The sequence below is a fragment of the Engraulis encrasicolus genome, chromosome 21, assembly GCF_034702125.1.
Source record: "Engraulis encrasicolus isolate BLACKSEA-1 chromosome 21, IST_EnEncr_1.0, whole genome shotgun sequence".
NCBI lineage: Eukaryota > Metazoa > Chordata > Actinopteri > Clupeiformes > Engraulidae > Engraulis > Engraulis encrasicolus.
Genome location: NC_085877.1, coordinates 2,667,813 through 2,688,639, shown reverse-complemented (window position 1 = coordinate 2,688,639; position 20,827 = coordinate 2,667,813). Strand labels below are relative to the sequence as shown.

Genomic DNA, 20,827 nt, shown 5'->3' with positions numbered 1-20,827 from the left:
AATGCTGCACATCTGTGCACCATTTGTGTAGGCTCAATTTTATGTGATTTAGATAAACAAAGACTGTCTATGACATTGGACCTGGAATCAGTGTTAATGAATATTTGTGCTCACAACCCAACACTTTTCAGCTTATTTGGTTCCAAAAGAATTAGATCTTGGTAACACTACACTAACACTATTCCTCCATAGCAATGGCTATTCACATCCGGGTGCAAAAAGCAACAATGGCTATTCACACCCGGGTGCATATAGCAACAGGCAATTCACACTCGGGTGCAAATAGCTACAATGGCTTTTCACACCCTTGTGCAGATAGCAACAACTACTATTCACACCTGGTGCAAGTAGCAACAATGGCTATTCACAAATAGATGCAATACTTCTTGCAACAATGGCTATTCACACACAGGTGCAAATTGCAACAATGGCTATTCACACCCGGGTGCAAATAGCAACAATGGCTATTCACACCCAGGCGCAAATAGCAAAAATGGCTATTCACACCCGGGTGCAAATAGCAACAATGACTTTTCACACCTAGGTGAAAAAAGCAACAATGGCTATCACACCCATTTGCAAACAGCAACAATGACTTTTCATACCCAGAAATAGCAAATAGCAAAGTTGGTCAAATGTTTGCACTTGATTGCTAATTCTGTTTCAGAAACCAGGCCGAGCTCAACCTGTAAGAACATCAGAGCAATGGTCAAGCCCCAATTGTCTCAAGCATTTTCTTCACATTTTTATAAATTCATGTTTATTACCGTTTTTAACAATACACATTGACATTCTGTATAACAATGGGATTGTAGCAATGCCAACAAAATCATAGAACAAAAATAAAACCCCAGAAACGTTGGTATGTTCCTCAGAACGGAAGCAAAACCAGACTGAGGGAGATAAGTTGTGAGAAATTGGAGTTTGTGTTTGAAGTTTACAGTGTAAGCAATTTGGATAACAGGACTGGTATGAATGAGAACATGCACAGACAAACAGAGAACAGAACAGAGATGATCATTTATATTATTATGTGTTTTATAATTAAGTAGCACCAAGTGGATGTTTGTTGTTTTGTTTTGTTGTTGTTTTTGTTTTGTTGTTTGCAAAGCTTTAGGTTTGGCTTGGAAAGTGTTGGAGAAATGTGATTGTCCAGGTAGTTCTACACTGGTTTTTTTGCATTATTATTTGTGAAAAGTGGCGAGGACATGCTGCGTTTGCCTCAAAAGGGGTATGGATGTTCTGATGAAGTTCACTGCCTTTCACACAACAGACAGAAAGGCCCACATAAGTGCACATGAAACATGATGACAGAAGATACAAGAGATCACACGAGAAGGTCATGATTATGCTGAGATGTAAGTGTAATGCAGATTATAACTGCAAGTGGTATGTTATATTACATTACATTACACTTCAGTGACTCTATTCTCCAAAGGTACATATCACACATAACATATTGACAGATGTAATACTGGTCCTAGGTCAGATGTTTCAAAGCAATGTGTTCTGTCCTCACAGGTCATACATGACACGTCTCTCGTTAGATCACATAACACGTATCCCATAGAATCCTACTTACCAATCAAAACTCAGCATTAATAGATAATATATCATATTTCAATTACAATAAGTCTAAACATTACTAACTATTCTTCTGCCATATATAAATATAAATATATTCATCAAAATTACTTTCTTTAATTTGGCTCTACCACTCTGCATACTCTGATCCCACACAGTGACAATGCCAGTGTTAATATAGTATATAAAAAATACTGTTCTATATGTTATATAAAAATATTGTTACTTATACTCTTTTAAACATTTTCAGGGTTAATTCTGCTCAATAATGTGTAAATACTACGAACTGTAGGGTTGCAATTGCACTGGTCATCTGCAGAATTTTACACCGACGTGTGACTCTACTCTTCAGTAATTTGACTATCCATGAACTTTAAGCTTTGGCCCTGCACAAAAACGGAATTGGATGTGCTCGAGATCTAACTGGGATTACCGTGTTATCTCTACTGAGTAATATCTAAAGCATTCTTGTTTTTGGTGGGGGGAGTTTTTGGCAATATTAGGGAAGTTTAGAATACAACTTCCCCAGAGCAAATAGTTTGCTAAGCATCCCTCTAAGTCCCTGTGACGGGCCTCTTCCCTCTGCCGCATGGCCTTCTGTGTAATATCGTCCTTCATTCCTCTGCACCATCTCTCCAATGGTGTCAAACAGCTTCTCTATTTGCCCTACGTTGGTATATTCACCCTCCTTTTTCTCCTTCCAGTAAAAATTGTCTATGACATGGTAGCGGCCACCACATTTGTCAACTAGGTTCTTCAGTGGAGCTGAGGATGCTGCCTGAGGGCTTGGCGTGACTGGACTACTCTCCCCTACAAACTGCTGAATGGTCTGACCCTGCAGGTCATTCCCATGGGTGAAGATGATCAATGAGTGTCTAAAAGCCCTGCGTGTAAACAGCTCCACAGTCTTGTTGATGACCTCCTCCTCTTCTGTTGTGAAGCGAGCCACCTTCAGCACCAGGATGAAGGCGTGAGGTCCTGGGCAACTCAGCGTCAGGCACTTGCCTATCTCGTACTTGATCCTGTTCTCCGTCGTGGGGTCGAGGAATCCCGGGGTGTCTATCAGGGTGATCTTCCTGCCGTTGACTGTTCTGCTGCGGGCTTCACACATGTTGGTCACAGCAAACGGTGAACTCTTCACTTCGAAGACCTCCTCTCCCAGGATGGTGTTGCCGGTGCTGCTTTTCCCGTCCCCGGATTTGCCAAGAAGCACAATCCTCCACTCACCTGAAAACATATAGTAGGCACATTTGTTGACATCCTGTACATGAATGTTTCCTATTATTATGGACAGTATCCCATTGCAAACACAACAATCTGTAGACCAAATCTGCCTCAAAAGTGACAGATTCCATGCACAGGTTTTAGGTGCTGATGACAATAGGACTATTAAACCACCACTGATTCTTGAGAAAGTGGCTAAAACAGGTTGTAATCTTGAAAGAAAAAAACGAAGTGAATTACAAAATAATATGGTATATCCTCGTAGACAAAGGTCTTGGCTTTTCAGAAATGCACAAGGCCAATCTCCCCATTTTCCATTATTTTCAGAAATCAGGTTTTTCTCCGATCATACCTTGTTTTTTGTCAACACCGTCAGACACAATTAAAAGCAATAAAAAGTGTATTGATTTGGTTGCATATGTATCTGGAGTTTTTAAGTGATTGTGTGTGTTTGTTGTAGGGCTGTCAGTAGATTAAAAAAATTAATCTAATTAATTACAGAATTTGTAATTAATTAATCTAATTAATCGCACTTACTCGTATGTTCTTTTCATGACGCGAAACAATAATAATAATAATAATAATAATAGTAGTAATAATAATAATAATAATAATTACAATAGGCCTATAAGCCCTATGATGTACTAATATGTTAAAATAGGCCTGGTAAACAGAGTTAGTGAATAAATAGGCTACATTAGCAAACACAAAAAATGAGTCTACAGTATCTTATCTATCTATCTATCTATCTATCTGTCTATCTGTCTATCTGTCTGTCTATCTATCTATCTATCTATCTATCTATCTATCTATCTATCTATCTATCTATCTATCTATCTATCTATCTATCTATCTATCAGAAAAGGTCAGAGTTCAAGGAAATGGGAACACCCCCTGATGAAACAGATGACGTGCATTCATTCACGTTTTGTTTACATTTTGGGGAGCTGGATTAGCCAGGAATGATAACTGCACTGAGCTAGCCAATAACCCTTGCTTGGACTAAACATTGATTCTACACCAAAATATTCTATGGATATAAGACAGGACAAGAAAGACTGACTGATGTAAACTTCTCCAAACTATCTGCACGAAAGGTAAGACATCCTATCTCTGTAATACGCTATGGCGATTGGTTGAAGCTAGAAAACGTCAGTGTCTGAGGTGTCAGTGGAAGTTAGCGATCAAAGTTGTCAACTTGACATCTGTGGCACAGTGGTATTATTTTATTCTGAACGTGGCATGTATCACTCAAATCGCTGTAATCACAACCCAACTTGAGAAGATCATCTTCCAGCACTTGCGATGACTTTGTGCTGTCAAATTGAAATCCCTATAGGCTACTCTGCGCTGTTGACACTTGCACTGTAGCTTGTGTCATGGGGTAATTTCGGAGCCTGTAATATTTTGATTCTTATGTGCAGCGTGGAAAAGGTAGCGATTATCTATCAAGTGGTTTGATGTTGTAGTGAATATACAAGTGTTGTTCTGCCGATGAGCAGAAACCTCTGCTGAAATTGCGGTAGGCTCTATGTAGTAGCTTGGCTACCGCGGTCACACATCATGAACACAAATATTTGCGTCGTGTGTTTCAAAGCCTGAACAGTCAATGCATTCGCATGCTGGGCTATAGTTGTATGGAAGATTTAAGTAGGCCTACCACAAGTCCAACTATTATACAACTGCCATGGCCAAATCAAATGATAAACTGTCTTGAAATGCGCCTGTATTCATATCAGATGAACCAGCTGCCGAGCGCAGACTTGTAGCTTACATCTCCTGATAAAATGCTTTCTAAAAGTTATCAAATATAGACAAATCGATAATGGGAAAAACACCACATTTTGTCTGACATGTTATTAGTTGTATTTAAGCTGTAGAGATTGTCTGATTGCTTGTGTTAATTGAAGGAAAACGTCGTTGGTCCACAGCTATTTTTTAACTGAACAGCTGTTCGCAGCAATGCAGCGTCAACTGGCATATCTCGTAATAATTCAAAAATATCTAAAAATAATTAAATACAAACATATGCTTTTGTTCATGACAAAAGACAGAAAAGTGTCTGTATTTGTTGTATTTATTGTATTTTAGCTTTAGAAGTTGACGGACGGCTTGTATTTATCACAGCGTGAGTGAGTGAATTCAGTTGCCACGCCATGCGCTTAGAACGTATGTCTACCCATAAATAATTAATGCCATTAATTTTCACAACACGTTAATGCGCCTTGTAATTAATTAATCGAATTAACGTGTTAAAATGACAGCCCTAGTTTGTTGGTTCACCCATACGCCTTTAAATGTTGAAAATTCACTTTCATTCTATTTTAATACTGCTTCATATGTTCTAATTTAAAAATATGTGCTGTCAGACAATGCTTACTTAATGGCTAAATAGATCAAACAATTTTTTGTAATTTCACAAATATTCGTGTAGGCTTAAATTTGCTATTACTTTGATAATTCAACAACTACAAAGGAAAATGTTGTAAGCACATTCATTTAAAATGTCCAAAACTCCTTCTTACGGTGGTGACTTAAGAACTGACGGTGGTGACAGTAATCTGAAGGTGGTGAAAGTGACCTAATTATTACCTACATTTAGCAAAATAAATAGCCTTCTCAAGTGACAATGACAATGTCAATGACATCTAGCATAAACACTTTATTTTTGTGTGTGCACAGTATATTTGTGCATGTGTTTTTTCTTCATTTGTTAGATACTCTAGGAAGAGTAAAATGTGGCATAAACAGGTTTTAAGTTGTTCAAATCCAAAATATAGAGGTGTATTATCATAGATGAACGTCTTGGCTGTGCAGTGAATGTATTGGCCAAGCTCCCCATGTTTTACATTTTTCATAAAATGGGCTCTTTCTTGGTTTTGTCACCAGCGTCAGACAGAATTAGAAGTAAAAAAATAAGTTTACTGTATTTAAGTGAATTACTTTTACAATTCAACATAATTGTAGATACTTATTGGAAGCATATTCTTAAAACTTGTCAAAAACATGTAAAACACATGCTTTTTTGTGAACTACATCAGATGTCACCACAGTCAGGTTTTGTGACAAAAAACCCTCCAAATGCACCTCAGTGGAGGCTGGAGTATAAGTTTGGGTCACAATTATTACTAACATGTCTGTAATGTTTCATTAACCAGCACAATTTAGTAAAATATGGAACAAGATGATGAGCGGAAAAAAATCTGACGGTGGTGATATCTGACGGTGTGAGACAAAAAAACAGTCTTTTACATATTGTGCATTTTTTGCTCACATTAGCCACTTTGTTTTCGCTCTGTTTCTTAGGGGCTTCATGACGCTTCTGAAAAAGTATATATAATTAACATTAATGTAACAATAATACTATTAAAACCCCTGACGGTGTTGACAGTTTATGGTTGGGACAGTACCAGTGTCCAAACAAATTATCAAATTGAGGAGAAATTAGTAAACTTACAGGAGCTTCAGTGATGGTGAAGTACTCAATAGATCTAAAGGTATGAAAAGGGGTCCTAAGTAATGACAATGACCTTGCGCATACCTGATTTTATTGTCTTTTTCAAAAAATCTGACGGTGGTGACTAATATGCTGGACACACTTTGAGCAATCAGAAAATAGTAGTAAATATTGCTTTACATGCACTATGTGCATATCTGCAGAACCACTTCAATATGGACTTTCACACCATGGTGATATTATTCAATAATATCAGTGATTTTTACATTTTAAAGGAGAATTCCGGCCAGTTTGGATTAATATCCCATCTTGGGTGGACTCCTGGAAGGAATAATTCTTTATCTGTAACAAATATTCTGGTTCAAAAAAGATAACCATGGCCACCAAACTCTTCAATTGAACTACCCCAACGGAGGATCCATCTCAAAATATCAAACAGTATATTACGACAGCGCCTCTCTTTCTCGCTTATGTATAATAACTGGAAGAGCGAATGGCGTTCCTTCCAGGAGTCATGTGACACCGTGACGTCACTACACTGCGTTCAGTGACAGAGAAGTGAATCTGCGCGACAATAACAACTCAGGGCATGAAAACATGTGAATATGTTTCTTGTGGCTCGTCTTTGGTGGACAAAAATAAAATGGATTACTATGAAGTATCACTTTGGCGAACCATTTTGCGGACGTAGTTGGAAGGCGGAAGCTGAAAGAGGTAGGTGCGCCAACTTTCGAAAACTCCTGTTGTATCGTACCTATGCTTCCTAATGGAAATGTGAACCACTAGATCGACTTGTATGGACCCACACACCACGGCCAAAGCGTTCAAAAGGGTTTTAATGCACGCTAGGAGCTTTAAAACAGGTCAATTACGTGCCCGAAGGGTCAGGTTTTAACCGAAAACAGCGCAATTGAACAACTTTGCGCAGCAGGCATGAAAATTTCTCGCGGTTTTGCCTTTCATCCCTTTCCCTCGGTCCACCCAAGATGGGATATTAATCCAAACTGGCCGGAATTCTCCTTTAAGTCAATTGAAATGATGATGTCTGTCCTTGGGACAGCTGTTTTTACAGGGTGTGGGCAGGTTTATAGCCATGAAAAGTAATAAAATTACACTTAAATATTTCAAACGACTGTACATTTATGTAACAGACCCCTGTGTCTTTACCTGGATTCATTTTGTTCATGAAAATGTAGTTTATTTTCAACAGAATTGGCAGTTTATTGCAGAGACATGTTTTACCCGCTTTCTCAAGAATCAGTGCCATACAACAGGAAAAAAATGTTTGCCACAGAATTGCTGGACTTTTTCCTTTTTATTATTTAAGCAAACCTGATGGCAAATGTATAGCAAATCTGATGACTCTGTAGAAGCAAAACACACACTTTTCGCTCAAGGAGATGGTCAAGCAAGTGTGTGCTAAACCTGTGCTTGTGCAGTATAATTGTTGCCATATGACTTTCTGATAAAATGATACTGACTTGTGTGGAAAGTGGTAGACACAGTGGCAGTCTTCGCTCCAGCTCCACTATGGGTATCAATGCAGACACTGGCAGTGTACTGAGTGTCTGGCTGCAGGCCTGTAAGGGTTGTGCTGCAGGACTCTGTAGAGATGGTCTGGGGTTCAGCCCCTTCCCTGCAGTAGGAGATCAGGAACTTGTGTGGACCTTGGTCCATCCCCTGCTGTAGGCTCCAGCTGAGATCCGCTTTCCACTGGTCACCTGGTCCTGCTCGATCCACAGCCACAGACAAGTCCGTGGGAGTAAGGCTACCTGCATAGCACAACAATGGCATAGAAGAGGCTTATTGATTTGTGATTTACATTCTTAGATATATTTGGACAACTTGCAATTTGCCGTTGTTATTGACAAATTATTGAAGAGGCAGGTGGAAATTTGTCTGGTATTTCCCTAGAAGCTAGCCGTCTTCTCCATTGTAACAATACATTGTAGCGACATGATTCTCAGCCCAAATAATGAGGGCATATTTCAGTCTACTTACCCATTCTGATGGTAATGGTTGCCAGCTTGCTCCACCTGTCGCCCACTACGGTGCAGGCCGTGATGTAGTATTCTCTGCCAGCGCTCAGGCCATGGAAGCTGTGCTGCAGAGACTGGACAGACGTGGTCTCCAGACATCTCCCACCACCGTGGAGTTTCAGTAGGTACGATGCCTGGTGGACTGCCACTGGCTCCCTCCATGTCACTGATACTGATCCAACCCCCGTCACTGCAGTGAGCTCCTCGGGCGGGGGGATACCTGATAAACATATATACAAACCACATGAACTTGTAAGATTTTCATAACAATGAGACTGCAATAAGTCTAGCAACAAACCACAAGCTAGTTGTGATTTTATTTTATACTATTATGTGTCCTATCAGGGGAGCTGACAGGGTGGGACAAAGCGGTCAGTTTTCTTGGGGCCAGGGTGCCCAGCAAAAGCTGTCAGCAGTCCTGGTCCTATGGTTGGTTGTCTTTCCTAGCAGCCTAATGTGGTCCTGTTTATCAATGTAGCAATCTCAAACAAAACTTTTAGTTGAAACAAACCTGTGGTAATGGTTGCAGAGACACATGGACTTTGCCGGCCACTGTTTCCGATTGTGGCCACAGTGAACGTGTAGGTGTGTCCTGCGTAGAGGTTTTTGACCTGTAGTTTCATTTCTTGAACCTCGATGGTGTCACCTGGCCGCCATGCGACCCTAAATGTATGGGGTCCAGGGAACCCCACAGGAGGTCCCCAGCACACGCACACAGAGTCTGGCGTCACTGAGGTGACCTCAATGGGCCCAGGAGTAGGCACAGCTGGGGATGCGAATCACAATAGTCACTCAGTCAGTCATGACACACAGTGGGGTCAGGAGAAAAGACAGATTTACATTAATAGAGGGACGGTTCTAGACCGCAATTACCAGGGGGGCCATGGTGGAGCCATTATTTTTGAAGGGGGGGCACAATAAATTGGCAAAAGAGATATATTTTTAATGTTATGAATATATAATATACAAAAATGTGTATCATGTCGCAGTCATCAGCTGTTCAGCACAGGGACCACAACAGGGGCCAGGAGGAAATCAACAGGGGCCCTGGCCCACCATGGCCCCTGACTAGAACCGCCCATGCATTAATAGTTACGTATATCTGTGAGGATTGTTATGCTATGCTCCATAGTAAAGGTGTCATTCCTGCCACTGATTTCTGGCACAAGATCAATTCCCTGAGCATTCAGCATTTCAAATTACCTCAGACATTGCACCTGCAGTATGTGATTGATGAAAGAAGCGGCGTAAGGAGTCGTTACTGAGGACATGCAGGACTAAAAACAGTTACATTCTGCCTTCACCTGTTAAAATAATGATTGAAGAAGCTTCCATTCTTCTCCCGTCTTCAAGCTCACAGTAAACACTGGCAGTGTACCGAGTGTCTGGCTGCAGGCCTGTAAGAGTCGCGCTGCATGACTCTGTAGAGATGGTCTGGGGTTTAGTCCCTTTACTGCAGTAGTAGAACAGGAACTTGTGTGGAATCTGCTGCATCCCCTGCTGTAGGCTCCAGCTGAGAACTGCAGATGTTGGAGTCACTGAACCCACAATCACATCCTCTGGTACTGGAAAGGCTGTGATAGAAACATGGCATTCATTTGATCAGATTGTCTGATTCCATTCCAGACAACACTGTATACCAGAGATGTGGACTTGTGACTTGCACTTGAGTCACAAAATACTTGACTTGAGACTTGACTTGGCAATAATAGGAATGACTTTACTCGACTTGTAAAATCCTGTCTTTCCCTTACCAAAAGTGACCTGCCAATACAGTATGATAAAAGAAATACAAATGCTATTTGAATAACAAAAAGTAGACAAGACAAGAAGACACCTGTGCTGCACTGGTATTTATTGTTTGCATCATCCTGCTCCTATCCTGGTTGCTAGAGGTGCTCCGATCACCATTTTTTGGCCCAATCACCGATACCGATCACCAAAAATCTTTATCTGCCGATTACCGATCATTGCCGATCACAAAAATGATTTCCTATTTTTTTAATAGCATATTAATTATCCTTATTGAATACCATTTTTGCCCATAAACAAATCAATCTTAATTTGCACATGTCTATTATTAGGCTATTATTATTATTATTATTATTATTATTATTATTATTATCATTATTATTATTATTATTATTATCTTTCAGACTAGTGTTGGTAATACAGTCTACAGTATTAATCAATGTATAAGCAGGGTTGGGGAGTAACGGATTACATGTAACGGCGTTACGGTAAAAGAATACAAAATCAATGTAATTGTAATCCGTTACATTACAAGCAAAAAAATATGTATTCAGATTACAGTTACATTCAGTGGGAATGGGGATTACTTAACAGGATTACAATTCTTGCGAAATTGCGTCTTTGGTCCCTTTTATTTATTTAATTATTATATTAACTGATTTATTTATTCATTTATTGTTATGCCGCGGCTTGTATGTTGTGATTTTTGGTTTTTCGCCGGAATCATCACCTGTTACGTAATGACGACAGTGACAGTAGCATTCCTGACCGACCTACGTTCTCTCAGCCTTGCTTCCCTTCCCTGCTGGTGGGAGTGTTCAATAGTTCGTTGTCGTTGCATCAATCACTCAGTCAAAGAAGTACAGAGCAGTCGTGAGCAATGGAGAAAAATGCATTTACCCGGTGGAAATACAATAAACATTTCATTTTCAAGGAAGACAAGGGCGCCAATATCGATGTCCAGTGCCGGTTGTGCCAACCCAAAGTCAATATCTTGTATAATTGACAAACTAAGCCTAAGTAAGCTTTCCTCAATTTATTTTAAGTCATTGTAAGTGTTTGGGGGGAAAAAGCATGATTCACTTAAGTCATTATAAGTATTTTGGGGGAAAAGTAATCCAAAAGTAATCCAAAAGTAATCCGTTACATTACTTAAATATTGAAGTAATGGGATTACATTACTGAATACATTTTTGAAAGAGTAATTTGTAACTTTACCGGATTACATTTAAAAAGTAACTTCCCCAACCCTGTGTATAAGTTATTGCATAGAATAACTAAACTATTTAAGATTGAATTGAAACTGAAACATTACATCAAATAGTCTTCCACATACGAGAAAAAAACAACCTGTCGCTTTAAATGAGCAGCCTCGTGAGGAGAGCCCCTCCCCTCTCTGTCACCGTCCACAGTTGCAGTGCTCCACTACCGTTCTGAATGTCTCTCAAGTTTTAACCACATCTGTCGCCGTTTGGTGTTTCAGCGACTATCAAACTAATCGACTGACTGCCAATTACAACTTTGAAAACAATAATTGACATGTTTGTGCTGACAACGTGAAGTTGTCGCGTGCTGACCGAGGCAACTACACAGGTTATAACGTAAAATGGCTCACTGGCGAGTACTCAATCGCAAATTACATTGTCAGGTAAACGGCGCATGGATCGGAAAATCAGATCATTGTTGATGCAGATATGGTTATGAATGGTGGAAATGAAGGGGGGAATGGCGAAAAGTTATAGACAAGCAAAGATGCCTTCTTTTGGTGCACTTGCAGCTGTGCAGAGCCAGCGCCTACATGCAGCGCCAGGTGTAAAGGCAAATGGTTGCGTGAGGAATTTAATATCTCTCGGATCGGTTTTTTGATCGGCATGTTTTTCCGATCACCGATCAGGCTATTTTTGGCCATTATCGGCCGGTCATGATCGGCAGCCGAGCAATCGGAGCACCTCTACTGGTTGCACTACATTGTACAGAGGGAGATATACAGTAACATTTGTCTTTGGCTTGCTCTGCCATTACACTACAGTTGACAGATAGGCCTTGGCCATGGCTCACACGGCTACGGCACAGCACTGTTATGCCAGGGGACCCGGGAGCAATACTGGCCTCATGTTATTTTCTGATCCTCTCCATCTCTCTTCCATATACAGTGAGCCCAATATGTATTTGATCCCTTGCTGATTTTGTCAGTTTGCCCACTATTAAAGACATGATCAGTCTATAAATTTAATGATAATATGTATTCAAACATGGAGAGACAGAATATCAAAACGAATTTCCAGAAAGTAACTTAAAATAATATATTTTAATTGGTTTGTATTTAATTTAGGCAAATAAGTATTTGACCCCTCTAGCTAAAGAAGATAAAGTGCTTTGTGGCAAAGCCCTAGTTGTCTAGCACTGAGGTCAGATGCTTCTTTTAGTTGATGACAATGTTTGTGCATATAGTAGAAAATATTTTTGCCCATTTTTCTTTGCAGATTATCTCTAAAATATGAATAGTTTGTGGCTGTAGCTTGGCAAATGGGAGGTTCAGTTCCCTCCATAGAATTACTATAGGGTTAATATTTGGAGGCTGTCTAGGCCACTTCACGACTTTAATATGCTTCTTATTGAGCCACTCCTTCGTTGCTTTGACTGTATGTTGTGTATTATTGTCATGTTGGGAGATCCAAAAATGGCCCACCCTTCAGTGTAGTGGTGGAGGGAAGGACGTTTGCACATTACATGTCTCCCTCCATCCATTCGTTGACGATGTGAAGTTGTCCTGTGCCTTGGCCAGACAAACACCCTCAAACCATAATGATACCACTTTCATGCATGATGGTGAGGAGGGTGTTCTTGGGATCATAGACAGCAGTTCTCTTTCTCAAAACACATTGAATTGTGTTAATGCCAAACAGCTTGATTTTGGTTTCATCTGACTACAGCACCTCCTTATCATATCCTAAACCAGCCTGATGTCCATTGGCAAACCTCAGGTGGGACTGCACAGGTTCCTTCTGAAGTAGAGGTACCATGTGTGCACTACAGGATTTTAAACCTCTGTGGCATTAAGTTCTACCAGTAGTTTTCTCAGTGATTTTGGTCCCAGTAGCTTTGATATCATTGCCTAGTTCATCCCGTACAGGTCTAGGGTGCTTTCTTTCTGTTCTCATGGTTATCAAATCCCTACAAAAGGTCAAATCTTGTATAGAACCCCAGACATGCTGATTGATAGTCATTTCGTATTCCTCACATTTTGGAAGAAATGCATCAACAGCTGGGTCATTAATACCCAGTCTCTTTCTTGTGGCTTTGCAGCCCATTTAATCTTTGTTCAGGTCTAAAATCTTATCCCTGATATCATTTGACCGCTCTTTGGTCTTTCCCACGATGGTGAGGTTGGAGTGTGACTGATTCACTCATACTATGGACTTATTCTGCTGATTCAATGTGTCTTGTATGCATGTTAGTATGTACAGGTGTCTTTAATTCAGATGACAAGTTGATTGGAAGTGCCCATCTGGTCTGTGGGCCCGGAACTGTAATCAGTTGGCAGGGGATCAAATACTTATTTTGCTCGATGAAATGGAAATAAATTAATATATATTCTCTTAAGTTAATTTCTGGATTTTCTTTTTGATATTCTGTCTCTCCATATTAGAATACATATTATCATAACATTTATTGACTGATCATGTCTTTGATAGTAGGCAAACCAACAAAATCAGCAAGGAATCAAATACTTATTGGACTCACTGTATTTCACACTCTATCCTATCAACTAAAGGTGTTAAAATCCCCTAAAATGGGATCCTTGCTCATGGGGACCCTGGTTCAAAGCAGAGTTGGGTCATTTCCCAGTCCCACCTCATCTCTTCGTCCCACTTACTTCCTATCTATTTCTGTGATAAAGGCACTCAAAAAGATCAATGATGATGTTGACAGCAGACTTACGTGTTGTGATGGAGGTACAGACAGGTGAGCTTTGCCTGTTTTCTAACACAGTGGAGACACTGATGGTGTACTCCCTCCCGATGTCCAATCCAGAGAAGCTGTGCTGAAGGGAGCTGACAGTAGTTGCCCACAGACATGTTCTATCAGCGTAGAGGGTCAGCAGGTATGAGGCATGGTCCACTCCAGCTGGTTCACTCCAAGACACCGACAGCGATGTCAGACCCGTCTCAACACAGCTCAGATTCTCAGGAGGAGGAATGTTGGACTTGACACAAAGGTCCGTCACAGCAGGAGGTGCATCTGCTGCAGTAAAAAATAGGGTAATACTTCAGAATTACTTTAGAAGCTTTATAAACACTTTACAAACAATGAACTAATTATCAACGAAACATGCACAAATGTTTGTAAATGAGTAAGACATTATTTTAACACATCAGACACAGTAAAGCCCTAACAGTGTGAAGCAGGCAAAAAATATAGACATGTCGGGCAGGCAAAAACATCTCAAACTCATCCTGGATGAGCCAATTCCCACTCTGCAGTGCAGCCATAGATTGGATCATACTCATTCACAAGCATTTATAAAAGAGTTATTCTAAAGTGTTAACAGATATCAGTCATCATCTGGGATCCTGCTTCTCGAAAGCATCGTTAACCAGTTAGCACCTTAGTAGATTACCAATGGGAAATTGACCTGCTACCAAGTAAGTTGCTAACTTAGTTAGCAATGACATTGTTAAGAAACACAAAAAATGCTGAAATGTTACTTTTACACTGATAAGTAGGTCCCTTACCTGTTGCTTCCTTCCTCTCCTGTACCTATTAATGCAAGAGGGAACAAGTCACAACATTGTGCTTATGTTACATTAAAAAACATATAATGACTGTATTTATTGTATAACATTCGAACATTCTTGACTTGACTTGAATCGAATCTACCTTGCATTTTCCGGGTTCAAAGTCTGTTATACAATGTCCACTGTGCTCCGTTACCCCACATAGAGCACATATAGCAGTCTGGTCAGTGGTGCAGTACAGCTCCAGTTCTCTGTTGTGACGTTGGCACAGCCTCTGCTCCAGGTCTTCAGTGGCCTCCACCAGCCTGTGTCTCTGCAGAGCTGGGACGGTGTAGTGAGACTTTACATGGTCCCCACAGAAGGAGGCCATGCAGGTCATGCAGGATTTAATCGCCGTCTTGGGGCAAACATCACAGAGAACTGCTGGACACTCTGCTGTCTGGGATCTATATGTATCAGAAATGTGTAATTTATTTAAAGGTACACTGTGCAGGAAATGTTCAAAAATGGTACTGCAACTATGCTGCTCATTGAAAATGCGCTGCCTATTGACAAATTTGATCTTTACATGAAAGTTTAGTAAGTAATAAACAAATATTTTCAGTGTGGTCAAAGTACAGTAATTTTTGCAGCTAAAAATTGGTATTTTTGGAAATTCAAAATGGCGGACCATGGAGAAGATCCCCCTTTTCATGTATGAAAAGTACAATTTTTCCAGTCATAATGAATACTTAGAATTTGATGGTGGTGCTAAGTATTCATGAAAAAGGTAACATTTTTGAATGGGCAGCATGAATTCTGGAAATAAACAACTAAAAATCTCACACAGTGTCCCTTTAAAATAATCTGCCCATATTTTAAAATCTGACGAAGATTGTCTGACAAAGCATACCATCTCTGTACTCACTTTTTCAGTTCCTGTGTTAATGTCAATGGAGGTTTCATGGACCGGTAACTTATCTTGGACCGTACACTGACTACAGGTGAATCTCTTCCAGGGACACTAGAACAATAAAACATCATTAGCCTTTAGAGAAATCATGTTGTGGATTGAGGAAGGCACATAGCCTCGTATTGCTCCAGGGACTGCTACCAATACTCTGTACGTACACGGTGAAAAAAGATTTGTTGACCTGTTGCAGAAGGACTACTGTTGTCATGTTGACTGAACTAATTACTTAACACCACAAAGTAACAAGAGTTATCGTATATGAACACATGAAAAACAAAATTATCCTAATTAATAAACTGCAACAGTAAAATGCAATATACAGTCCAGGTAGGTATGTCCCCATGTTTACCCATATTAAGTTGACTAAGACATCTATTTACTCTTCTTGTTGAATTGTCTGAGTTCGAAGTGCAATTAACCGTAAAACAGTAGTTTCCCTAGTCACTCTAAAGCAAGATTCGTGCGGGATAAATATTACCTATGGCCCACTAGTAACTTGCAATTACCCCCGCATTTCTATGTTATTTTTGTGGTGCATTATTCGGATGGGATGAGAAAAGGTCTGTGATTTACTCAATTTATAGGCATTGGGTAACAATGTACAATAATGGTGCATGAGTAATAACGGAACAATGTTGCAAGTAATGGTGAGTTAACACATGATTATATGATGGGTTCTGTTGAAATCAAGCCATAGTCATTTAGATCAAAGACAATTTCAGCCATAATTGCTTAGAAAATTGTTCAGGAGGCAAAGGACAACCAAAAACATAGCTTCAGGTTAAATATAAGACAACATGAAAAAAATCAAGCTGTAAAGTAAAAGCAAGGAAAGCAAATAATTAGCCTATTATATTTCATTTTCACCTTTGCTCCTCCACACTGCCACTGGCTGCAGTAGACACATCGTCTCTTGAAGGGTCTAGGGGAAGAACCGCTTCTCCAATGAGGGGATTGTCACCAGCAAAAAGGCTCACTGTGCATATGCTTGGAGTGTCCCCTTTGGCCATGTGGCCTGTGCCTGTGCCTGTGCCTGCAGCCGCCCTCTCTGCTTCATCTCCAACTGCACTCTGCTCCTCCATTTGATGGCCAGGATGTCTTTAATGCTGCACACTACACACACACACACACACACTACACACACACACACACACACACACACACACACACACACACACACACACACACACACACACACACACACTACACACACACACACACACACACGCACAAAAAAAGTGAAATTCAATTGAAAAATTGGAAATTGTTGAAAAAATGTAAATGTTTCCTTAGTGCTGGGTGCCATTGCTACACAACCAGTAATGACAACAGTGTAGACATTAGACATCATCATCATGAGCGGCTCCCCACAACCTGCCCTGTTCGCTTATCGTCCGGCAGGCTGGCCAACTAAACCCTCCCAAGAAAACTGCCCCCAGTCCTACGAATGAACAGGAGTAGAAATGCATGGGCCATGCAGGCTAAGCTGTAAAACCAAATTGAAGACAACTATTCAAACCCGAGTACGAGTGATACTAATGACGTCACATGACACTTGAGAGGGACAATGATTAACTCAATTTGGACATATTTACCTCCAACTAGTAGGGATGCAATCACTTTTCCCCTAGGGATGTAATCACTTTGGTTGCCAGTGGTTTAGACATTAATGGCTGTACGGTATCTTGAGTTCCTTTGGCAACTGTAGCCTAGTGGTGGACTTGGGATCAGAGGGTTGCAGGTTCGTATCCCACCCTTAAAACTCTCTACTGCACTCTACAGCTGAGTGACTGTAACCAATACCCTACAGTTAAAATAACATTGCTATTGATGAAAGTGTCAGCTTAGTGTAATGTAATGTAATTTGAGTGAACAATGAGAGCACAGCCTGTTTGCATAATCCATAAACACCTCAGAGTCCTCAGGTGTGCTCCAGGGCACATACTGCACATACTTCTTGCTTCCTTCGAGTGTACGTCAGTGTGTGTGTGTGTCTGTGTGGGTGTGGGTGTGGGTCTGGGTCTGGGTGTCTGTGCCGATCTTCTCAAACAACTTATAAGTCAAAAAAATATATAAGATGCATATAAAGGGCCATTGACAGTAATGACCAATTGAAAATGTTCACAGCGTATACACGTATCTTTTTCCATCATAAAATACGGTATGAATATTAACATCCATCACAATGCTGTAACTTGACATATTCATGATCTTGGTTGTATATGATAATTTATGTAACAACATATATAACCTACAGTAAACATTACATTTTGTAACAGTATGTAGGCTATAGAGACAATAAGTAAAAGCGGCAGGGTGTCAGTCCTAAGAATGGCACTGCAGCTGGCATGGCTCTCCTTAGCATCACTAGTGAGCATCGCTGGTACAGTTCAGCATACCGTCGTTGGTTCGTAAAGGTAAGGTAACGGAAGGGTTAAGAGTATTACTACTACACATATTTGATTTAACTGAATTAAGCACAACTGACCTCTAGAGCAGTACAGTTTCATACAAAACAATAATAGACAATTGTTGCGAAGACTTACCTCGACGGGATCACGTCGCCAAGTTCAGCATTGCTCTTGCCCCTCGTCATTGACGACCAGTTTGACTCGTTTCTCTTTCTCCTCCCTGCTGGCACATTTCCATCTGCCTCACACACATGACAACAACAGGCTTCCGTCTTATAACCCTGATGTCTTACAGAACAACAGGCAACAAGATGTATGCCTGAATTATGATATTTGATATCTCAAACATTACTATAGTGAAAGCTCAGAGGTGATGCATGAGAGCCCACCTTGGAAACAGAAAAAGACATCTGTACACTGCACACCCCAGGTTCCATGACTTTTCCTTATACAGACAACCGGGCAGAGAGACAAACAGTCAGACAGACAGACAGGGAGGAAGGTAGACAGGCATACAGACAGACAGACAGACATGTAGCCAGACGGACAGGCAGGCAGGCAGACAGACAGGGAGGGAGGCAGACAGAAAAGGAAGACATAGAGACAGAGAGACAGACTCTTAGAGCAGGGGGTTAGATTCTAAGAAGTGGACACACCGTCAGACAGCCAGGCAGAGAAACAAACAGGCAGAAAGACAGACTGATAGGCAAACAGACAGACAGACTCAATTAGAGCAGAGTGGGGTTAGATGTGTTGCAGCGGATGAGGTAGAGAGACAGAGAGGCAGACAGACAGACACAGACAGTACCCCTAAAGCTAGATGTTCTCTTCTCAAAAAGAAATACCATATACACCGCATAATGTCTTTGGTGCTGCACAGAGACGTCTCCATCGCGAACATACGTAGATTGGGCTTAGCACATCCACATCTACCTTACTTGTTCTGTAACACAATTTATTAATTACATCATTGTATTAAATATATTATTATATATTATAATGAATATGTTTAAAAGAATATCTTACGTTCTCATTACAAATGTAAAATGCTTTAAATGTGTCTTTTTTCACAAAAGTCTTGTCTTGAAAGCAGCTCTCTCTTAAGTGCCGCTAAGTAAAATGACATGATCTGGTCCACTGACCTGTTTGGTATTCATGTCTCACCAAAGCCTTGATGAAAGAAAAATCAAACAAAACTGTGAACACAGAAATACCAGCAGAATCAGGTAGATCACTCTATAGTACATGTAGACCAGTTACTCAGAGTTACTTGGGATGGAAGGAAACTATGGCAGTCTTTTTTACTTCTACTTTGACAACCTCAGTATATGCACGCACGCTCGCACGCAGACATGCACTATTTTCTGACTGTCTATGGTTAGGGATTTGGCCTTCATGCTGCTGACAGGTGAAAACAAGAACCCACAATTATAAATAACTCCTGCACTTTGAAACTCAGATTTCCAGAATGTGAGGTAACACCTGTCCGACCAGGTAACTCTCTCTACTTCCTCATCCTGCTCCGAGAGAGAGAGAGAGAGAGAGAGGGAGGGAAAGAGAGACGCAAGAGACGTTGAGATGCGTTACAAGATTGCCACGGCTACGATAACTTTGGACATAGAACTCGGCGTGGGTGGTAGAGTAGAGTCGAGTAACTTTATTGATTCCAGAGGTGAAATTTAGGATTGGTGGATTGAGTTGCAAGGTGACGGCCGTAGTATTTGTGTTAGAGGTATGGGTATTGGATTGAGGTGAGGATCATCAGCCTTTGTATGCCTCCACCATTTCACTCTGATAGCGGAAGCACACCAGTGTGGTAAGACCCCATTTGAGATATCATGAAATCTACCAAATATCTATATCAATCGATACTATACATTTGTGTGTATGTGTGTGGTGAGATTGTGTGGGTGGGAAGACTAAGGTTCGTGTCTGTCAAGGGGTGAGGACGTAAATATAATCTGAAGAGAGAGGGGGGGAGGGGTGTTTGTGTGGGTATGAAATTTGGGAAATAAAAGTGTTTTGACATTTTAATTTATTAAGAGTTAAAGGTGCACTGTGTAGTATTTTCCATGTCCATCATTTTGACTTTCCAGAATGAAATTGATTGAATGTTTTGAAAATTATAGTATTTTCATTTCATTAACAGTTTACCATGTGTCCCAATGTTATCTGAGTTGGGGTTTGTACTTTATTTTCGTTCAAAATGAAAACCTGTTTTTAAACCACATTCTCAAGAATTAGTGGTAGGATATTGATTGACTTAATGTCTGCTTTGATTGAACATATTGTGCAGTGAAGAACAGTACTGTAATGAACAGTATTGAATATTGTGTTCTTATGAAGATATACTGTGTGCAGATGAATGGACAGGAGAAATAAAAGATTGCGGTTTTGCATAAAGTAAACAATTGTTTAATGCTTATCTTAGTTTTAGAGTATATTCCTCATATATTCCTCATTATGACAAATGGTCATTTTAACAAATAATTGTTAGTTTTTATAGCAGAGTTTAGGTTTTAATAGAGGAGTTTCTTCATGGCAGAGTTTTGACACCTTAAGCAAAGTTTTGCTAAATGAATGATAGCAATAACCAAACAGAAATGTTTTGTGTACCAATGAAGATCGGCTCAGTGGCAAGATTGTTTCTGATGATGTTGATCATGTAT

The 20,827-nt window shown here is 40.3% G+C and overlaps 2 protein-coding genes across 5 annotated transcripts in view; one reads left to right on the top strand and one right to left on the bottom strand.

Moving 5' to 3' along the window:
* Window positions 1-771: 771 nt before the first annotated feature.
* Window positions 772-18,339, bottom strand: LOC134437270 (receptor-type tyrosine-protein phosphatase eta-like). Of its 2 annotated transcripts, XM_063186760.1 has the most exons (11): window positions 18,294-18,339; window positions 16,615-16,860; window positions 15,703-15,798; window positions 14,938-15,241; window positions 14,793-14,817; window positions 13,999-14,301; window positions 9,609-9,878; window positions 8,816-9,070; window positions 8,267-8,524; window positions 7,747-8,037; window positions 772-2,811 (listed from the first exon to the last, which is right to left on the bottom strand). In XM_063186760.1, exons 2-11 carry the CDS (start codon window positions 16,827-16,829, stop codon window positions 2,084-2,086), a joined length of 2,745 nt encoding a protein of 914 aa, XP_063042830.1. In that variant the 5' UTR covers window positions 16,830-16,860; window positions 18,294-18,339; the 3' UTR covers window positions 772-2,083. The 2 variants fall into 2 exon arrangements, with proteins under 2 accessions (XP_063042830.1, XP_063042831.1); XM_063186761.1 differs by lacking the exon at window positions 18,294-18,339 and having other exon boundaries at window positions 16,615-16,872.
* Window positions 18,340-19,768: 1,429 nt separating this feature from the next.
* The window catches only part of LOC134437502 (GTPase IMAP family member 7-like), an 8,107-nt gene continuing 7,048 nt past the window's right edge, over window positions 19,769-20,827 (top strand). For all 3 annotated transcript variants that reach the window (XM_063186990.1, XM_063186991.1, XM_063186989.1), the window contains exon 1: window positions 19,769-19,974. The gene's annotated coding sequence lies outside the window, so the exon portion shown is untranslated. The remainder of the gene's footprint in view (window positions 19,975-20,827) is intronic.

Excerpts from the sequence above, each read along its gene's own strand:
- LOC134437270 (XM_063186760.1), bottom strand. The coding sequence starts at position 16,829 with ATGGAGGAGCAGAGTGCAGTTGGAGATGAAGCAGAGAGGGCGGCTGCA. Across the intron at positions 15,799-16,614 it reads GGCAGTGTGGAGGAGCAAAG|TGTCCCTGGAAGAGATTCAC; the intron begins GTGAAAATGAAA and ends TTATTGTTCTAG. Across the intron at positions 2,812-7,746 it reads GTCTACCACTTTCCACACAA|GTGAGTGGAGGATTGTGCTT; the intron begins GTCAGTATCATT and ends ATATGTTTTCAG.